General features: G+C 35.3%; 1 protein-coding gene across 5 annotated transcripts; it reads left to right on the top strand.

Moving 5' to 3' along the window:
* The first annotated feature begins 379 nt into the window (after window positions 1-379).
* LOC142524913 (disease resistance protein At4g27190-like) lies at window positions 380-5,796 on the top strand. 5 transcript variants are annotated; one of them, XM_075629069.1, is made up of 3 exons: window positions 380-544; window positions 1,361-4,146; window positions 4,573-5,505. In XM_075629069.1, the coding sequence occupies exons 2-3, from the start codon at window positions 1,888-1,890 to the stop codon at window positions 4,768-4,770; spliced, it is 2,457 nt and encodes an 818-aa protein (XP_075485184.1). In that variant the 5' UTR covers window positions 380-544; window positions 1,361-1,887; the 3' UTR covers window positions 4,771-5,505. The 5 variants fall into 5 exon arrangements, 2 of the variants coding, with proteins under 2 accessions (XP_075485184.1, XP_075485183.1); XR_012814989.1 differs by lacking the exon at window positions 380-544 and having other exon boundaries at window positions 1,236-4,146; window positions 4,573-5,072; window positions 5,488-5,796; XR_012814990.1 differs by lacking the exon at window positions 380-544 and having other exon boundaries at window positions 1,236-4,146; window positions 4,573-5,072; window positions 5,485-5,796.
* Window positions 5,797-7,820: the final 2,024 nt, after the last annotated feature.

The following is a 7,820-nucleotide window of genomic DNA, read 5'->3' as shown; positions in this document are numbered from 1 at the left end:
AACTTTCGAGAAAGTAGACAATTGCATGTTGTGAATTTGAATTCAAAGACTTTTGAATGTGGAGAGTGGCAGATTAGTGGAGTTCCATGCAAGCATGCAATTTTTTGTATCAATCATATAAGAGACAACCGATCTCTCCACCCACCCCCTAGATTAGATTAATACTTCAAAAAAGAAAAAAAAAGTTGCTTATTATTATAATGATGATGGTGGTGATGATAAAGGAAAAATATTGTATGCTGTTGATATTTATTAAATTCAAATGTCAGTTTCCTAATTTGAATAATATTTATCAATCCACTGTTTATCACCGTAAAATAATATTAAATATATATTCGTAAATAATTATGGAAATAAGAAGGAATTGGTCCATCGGACTTATCTAAGATCCTTTTGGTCTCCTCCGTCAAAGAACCAAAACAAGAACTTATCTTCCTGCCCAAAACAAATCAAGGATTACTGAAGTAGAAGAAGAAAATGGTATCTATCTCTCATGAACCATAATCCGTTCCAGCAGTGCTCCTTCGGTCATGATCGCAGCAGAGTGAGTTCCTTGCATTAATCTCTCATTTATTCTGATGTTAAAATGCCTCAAATGTACTATATTTGTCAGGAACTTATGGAATAATCTAAATAGATGGAACTTGTCAGAAAAATCAGGGACCATTTGGTGTTGACATAGATGGTACTGTAGGAACAGTGCAAGTCAACCCGTCTCTAATCTGGTTCGTTCGGTCCTACCTGTGGGGCAGTCCCACAGGATTTAAATGGTCCAGATTTAGTCACATTTGTGATTTTAAAAAAAATAGTGAACCCCATGTATTTGTGGCTAAATGTGGACCCTGGATCTACACATGGGACACTGCCCCACATGTAGGGTGAAATATTTCGACTAATCTCATCGCCTTTTCTGTTCCAGTGGAAGAAAAGTGAGAGAGAAATGCTTTCGTGTGCAATTGTTGAGGAAAATTAGTCAATATTTTGTTGCAGGGACCTCAAATAAAAATTCTCTTTATATGGAATCTGTTGTAAATTCGGATCGATCTTGAGAAGCTAATGCATACCAGTTTCCAAAAAAAAAAAAAATTATAAATTTAAAATTTGATTAATTTCATTATCAGGTCAAATGCTGCCAAAAAAGTCGTAATTTTGTCGGCAAATTTTTGAATAAATGTATCTAAATGAAAGCAATGAGAAGAAGTAGGTAGGCCATTTGGGGGTGGCATATGGTACCATTGGGAAGAGTTCTAAGTCAACCTCATTATTTCTTCTTTGTAATTTCATTCTCAGATCTAACTCAACTATTCTACATCGAAATCCCATTTCTTCTTTGATCTCATTCCATCTTTCTCTGTTTCAGATAAAATAGGGGAGCAGATCCACGTTGGATTTTCCATCTCCATTCGCTTGTTTTCTAATGGCTGACTGTTGTTGGTTAAATCCGCTTAAATATGTAAAAGATGTTGGCAAATTCATAGTTACTGAGGTCTTTTTGCCTCCCATCAAGCTCCATATCAATTATTGGTGGTGCTTCGACGGAAATGTTCAAGGCCTGAGGGAGGAAATGGGTCGTTTGGAAAGGGAAAGGCGCAATATGGAAGGAAAGATTGAAGATTCTCGGCTTCGTGCCGAGAGTGCTACGACTGAGGTCGAAAACTGGTCAAATGAAGGCACTCAGAAGCTTGAGGAGGCGACGAGGATTTTGCAAGGCTGCGATGTTCTTAAGCGATGGAATATAATCCCGCGGTACTCGGTGGGAAAGAGTGCCAAAGAAACAGCAGAAGGCATCGCAAAACTACGAAAAGAAGGAAATTCGATTAGGCTTACTGATCCCACCCCTCCGGCATCAATGGTATCTATCTCTCATGCACCAACTTTGGAGTTTCAATGGAAGCCGATAAAGTTATTGAAGTACAAGTCTTGGACAAAAAAGAAGCTTGGACACTTTTTAGAGAGAAATCTGGTGATTGCGTGGATGATTTATATTTGCGTCCCATAGCAGAAGAAGTCGCAGCAGAATGCAAAGGTTTGCCAATTGCGCTTGCAACTGTTGGTAAAGCTCTGAAAAATAGAAGTATAAAGACCTGGAAAGATGCACTTCTACAACTGAGAGGAGCTAACCCAACGAATTTCCCGCAAGTTCTGGAAATTGTTTATATGCCTCTGAAACTGAGTTACGATTTCTTGGAAACTGAAAGTGAAAAGTCCCTTTTCCTGCTATGTTGCTTGTTTCCCGAAGATTATAACATCCGGATTGAGGACTTGGCTTTGCTCAGCTTTGGGTTAGGCATGTTTGAGGGAATCAACAATATTGAAGATGGAAGAAACAGAACATATAATTTATTGGAGAGGCTTAAAAGTCGTTTTTTGTTGATGACTGGTAGAAATGAAAAAGAGGTAAAAATGCATGATGTTGTTCGTGATGTTGCTATTTTCATTGGTTCAAAAGAAAATCAAGGGTTTTTGAATGTGTGCTCAATGGATTCATCTCGCAATTGCAATTGGATGTCGGTGGAAATTTCAAATATTGCGAATGCCAAGCTTCCAGTTGGGTTGGATTTTCCAAATCTTCGTCTCTTGATGATTCTGAATTCCAATTATTCAGGATTTCCAAAAGGATTTGATGTCAATGATATTTGTTTTAAAGGAATAAAGGAGCTGACAGTCTTGTATTTTTCGCATCAAAATTTTCAATTACTTCCATCATCTCTGGAATTCCTAAAAAAACTTAGAAAGTTGCACTTGGAAGATTGCGAGGTGAAAGACATATCAATTGTTGGAGAGTTGGCAAGTTTGAAAATTCTTCGCGTCTTGCGCTGTAACAAAATTAAAGAGTTACCAGCAGATGTTGGGGAATTGAAATTTCTAAGATTATTAGAATTGAGGAATTGCAAGAAACTCAAAAGAATAGTGGCTGGTGTCATATCAAGCTTGGTTGGGTTGGAGGAATTGAAGATAGTTGGTTGCTTTAACAAATGGGAAGCAAAGGGAAATGTAAGTGAAGAAAGGAATGCTAGTCTTTCAGAACTTGAGTCTCTCAGCAATTTGACTTGCTTGGAGATTGATATATTTGATCCCAAATTGGTCGCCCAAGAGATATTGCTTTCAAAGCAGTTAAGAACATATCAAATACGTGCTTACGAGGACGAATATTTCTTTGATGGCATGAAGCATGAGAGAAGAATCACACTCCAATTACCGAGAGACGTGACAGTAGGAAATTGGATTCGGCGACTAGGAAAGAACGGGTCGCTAGAATTATGTGGAGATGGTTCAAACGATTTTAATCTAGGTGAGATTGAAAGCTTGAGGGAGCTCGTATATCAAAATTGTTCAACGGTGGAGAAATTGATGAATGCAATCGATTGCAAACTTCCCGTGTTGGAGCACCTGCTGCTGAGAGATCTCGGAGAGTTGGAAGAGATAATTGATGGTACAATTCCAGAGGGATCCAATTCCTTCCAAACTCTAGAATCACTAGCTGTTGAACGTCTTCCCAAGTTGGGATATTTGTGGAAGAGTCCAAATCAGAATGTTTCACTGGTCAACCTCAAATCCATAGACATTCGCCGTTGTCACAATCTACGATATCTCTTCTCAATGGCAACAGCAAGGAGTCTTGTACAACTACAAAGCCTGGAAATACTCACTTGTGATACGATTGAACAAGTGTTGTGGAATGAAATGGAAAGCAACACAGAGGCTTCTATTATTGAGTTCCCAAAGTTGAAGAGACTGAAACTGCACAATCTGCCAAACCTTTTAGCTTTCACCCAAGGAGTTGAAATCATAAAATTCCCCAAGTTGATAGAACTAGAAATCGACGACTGCCCAAAGCTCCGAACCAAAATCGACCAATGCCCAACTGGTGGCATGATTGAGAAGATCGTAGTTCGTAATCATGACAATGTAGAAGAAATATTTAGGGACGATGGAAATCGCCATATCATATTCCAAGAATTGAGGGAACTGATACTAGAGGATCTACCATGCCTGACAACATTCTATAGAGGTGTTGAAAGCATCAAGTTTCCAAAGCTGAAAGAGTTGTGGATTGGAAATTTGCAAAGGCTGAATAGTTTTGTGCCAATAGATTCAGAACCCACCCACGACCATCATTCTATTCATTTCTTTTGCAATAAAAAGGTACGTCTTTTCTTCGTATTTTAAATAGTATAACGTTATATGTGTCCAGATGATAATATACAGATCCAGAAACAAATATTTCATCGTTAAAATATGTATAAGATTCATATACAGTTTTTCTTTTATTTTATAATCATGGCCATTGCTAAAATAGAATTTCTTTGAGATTTTTTTTAATGTTTTGTTGCATCAACAAATAGATTGTATGTATACACACACACACACACACACACACACTCAGCAAATAAATTGTTGATGTTGTTATTGTTGTGCTATTTGTAATTTAGTGTTAGCTAGCAAAATGGGAAATGGTTATGTTTTTACAGTTTTGATTAAGCATAGTCTATTTGGATTCTACATTTGGATTAAAATGATTTCATTTTGAGCAATCAATGAATTGTCATTTAATTTGTCTATCTTTTGCAGGTTGAAATTATTGGCCTAAAGAGATTTTATCTATGGGACATGCCCCATAAAATAAGCAATATGTGGTGTCGCCACATCCCAACTAGTTTCTTTCATAATCTTGAGAGCTTGTATATAAATAAAATTGATGGCATCAGAAACTTAATATCATCTTCAATTGCAAAAGATCTTGTTAATCTCAATCAACTATATATATAAAATATTGCAAAGAGATGATTGACGTGATTGAGGATGAGACAAATGTAACTGGTAACTCTGTCTTTCCTAATCTGGAATATTTGAATATTGAAGGCAATTATAAGTTGATAAGTTTTTGCCAATGGAAGCACGCATTTGAGTTACCATCACTTTTCGATGTTCGAATAACTGATTGTCCCCTGATGAAAACTTTCACTTTGGGATCGCTAAGTACGCCAAAATTTCATCGGTTCCAGATAAATGGCAAGGACATTGAAATGAAAAACTTGAACGGCGGCATACATCATTTCATAAGTACTAAGGTAAGTTTTTATGAATATCCAATACATAACTATCATCTTGTAACAATGTATGTTTGTTGTTTATATGTTGTATGTGTTAGAATGAATTTTTGCTTAAAAGTACGACCCCTCTTTATATTTTGTCTTTATAATTATAGTAATGTTTATGTTATGTTCCCTTACTGTACTAGACTTGTATATTTAACATGTGTCGAATTCATTGTTTTGATAGGTTAGCATTTTTATTATTGTAATATGCTGAGAGTATATTTTTCTTTCAATATTACATGCCTTTTTATTTGGTAAATTTGATTAACTCGTTGAATTATCGTAATTACTCTTCATTATGATAGGCTTAATCCTAAATTTGTTTATTATGGAGCTGCTGCCTGATCGGGGCCTTGTTGTTTTGTTTAAATGCAATAATATATAGCAGAATGCAAACGAAGATGAGTGCAATGAGGATGAGAAGTATGAGGACAAGGAACAGATAGAAGGCAGCGGCAACAACAATCTTATGTGAGGTGATGGTATTCAAATTGATTAGTTTGGATTGACTCTGATGATAAATATCATAGGAGGACGCTTAATAAGACAGCAAGAGCCTCTGATTTCGGAAAGTGCTCTGTAGCCCTTGTTTCTCTGTATCTAAAAGTAATCTTCCTTTCAAGTTGGATTTTCTTGCTTTAATTTGTCATTCGATGTTGCATACTTAAACCAACATATAATAATGTTTTTTGGTTGACTTTAGATGTTAAATCTTTCTCCAAGCTGCTTTCCCCTGCTTCTAAACTTGTTTAATAAAAATATGAGGTGCATGTAACAGGTGGTGGTTAGCTTAATATGAATATTTCAAAATTATTCTTTAATATATTTCCACATTCTTGCTTTCAAAATTTTATATATTTGTGCCTTCAATTTTTGTTCCTTGTACTTTATAAGAAAATATTGTAGGTTGTTTAATCTTTCTCCTATACATTCAGAATTAGACAACAAAAAAACACACAAACCATGTATATAATAAATTAATCAACCACAATAGTATATGAAATAACAAATATGGTGTCAAAAACATGACCAGTCGACCAGAACCGATTCGGCCTGAAAAAATCAGGATCGCGTTGGGAGTTTTCGGGTTCGGGTAAGATCGAGTTGAACCCGATATCTGGACCAAAAATATAATCAGGTCGGGTTCGAGTTGACATGAGAACTTTCAATTTTTTTAAAAATAATATAATTAATCAGCATTGTTTACACTTTTATATGTTGTATGTTTGAAGTAAATTTATTATTTATTTTGTAATTTTTTTATTTTTTAAACAATTGTTTATTTGATTTAGTAAATATATTTTCAATTTTATACAAATTTAAATCATATATTAGAGATTTTGTAATTATGTGTAAAAATTAAAATATTATTTTTATAAATTTTTATTTAATTATTTTTTAAAAAAATCCGGCTGAGATTGGGAGTTTTCGGGTTGATTCAGGTTCGGATTCAAGTTGAGCAGTTTTTTAATACTATCATGCGTCGGACCTGACCCGAATCCATCTTGACACCCATAATAACAAACATCAATGAGTTTAATAAAATATGTCCTTAAAACAAATCTTTAAACAATTTGAAACATTCATACTTTAGTTGTATTTTAACGTATATTTATCGATAATTTTATTTATTTATTTTGATACAATACATGAAAGATTTATTTTCATTTTACTTTTTTTAAAAGGTCAAACATCATATTATAATAACACGACCTTTTTTTAAAAAATTTGTCACGAACTTGGCCGACCAAGTTTATTGGTCGCTAACATATATAATTAATTCTCAGCCCAACCAACTAAAAGAAACTTATGGTAGTTCAACCCACAACGCAAACAGATGTATAATAGATTTGTTTTTTTTTTTTTAAAAAAAAAACAATGTCATATATTTTTTATTTGAATCAAATGTGAGATTTATTCAAACCATTTTAATTGTTTGAGTTTTTTAAAATTTTTAACAAAGAATTTTCTACGCATATATTTGTCTTTTTGCAATTTGTAGATTGACAAATGTAACGGCCTAAACCACTTGTCAAATTGTCCGCTTTGGCCCGTGGTTTCATGACTTTAAAACGCGTCACAAGGGGTTTCTACACGCTCATTTAAATGCCCAGCATCTCTCCCGTGGTTTGACGATGTGAGATTTCGCCTAAGGTCCCCTTGTGACGCGTTTTAAATTCATGAAGTCAAGGGCCAAAGCGGATAATTTTACAAGTAGGCTAGAATCGTTACATTTGGTATCAGAACGACTACGTGTGGGTTTGGAATGTTGGGCCAAATCTCAGCAAGGACACTGAGTCCCGAGAATGGGGTGAATGCCCTTAGGCGAAATCTCACATTGCCAAATCACGAGAGAGATGCTGGGCATTTAAATGAGCGTGTAGCAACCCCTTGTGACGTGTTTTCCCTTGTGACGCGTTTTAAAGTCGTGAGGTCACGGCACAAGTGGTCGAGCCGTTACAACAAATGTACACTATCAAAACTATAGTTTTACCCATAAATTATTGTTCATTTGAAAGATACGGAGTTTACATTTTTGCTTACCTCGAAGAAAGTATATTAGCAAGCTGCTGGCTCAAACACGTGTTCTAGGTTGTAACAAAAATCGCATAGACCAGAAGTTAAAAAAGCGAAACTGGCAACTCCCACATGAAATCGGTAGCTCCGACACCATTGCACATTGTCGTCACTTAATATGCGGCCTCCCAAAAACCTAAAATT

The sequence above is a fragment of the Primulina tabacum genome, chromosome 14 (genome assembly GCF_025594145.1).
Source record: "Primulina tabacum isolate GXHZ01 chromosome 14, ASM2559414v2, whole genome shotgun sequence".
NCBI lineage: Eukaryota > Viridiplantae > Streptophyta > Magnoliopsida > Lamiales > Gesneriaceae > Primulina > Primulina tabacum.
Note: the sequence above shows the minus strand (reverse complement) of the source record. Positions and strands in the feature narration are given on the sequence as shown.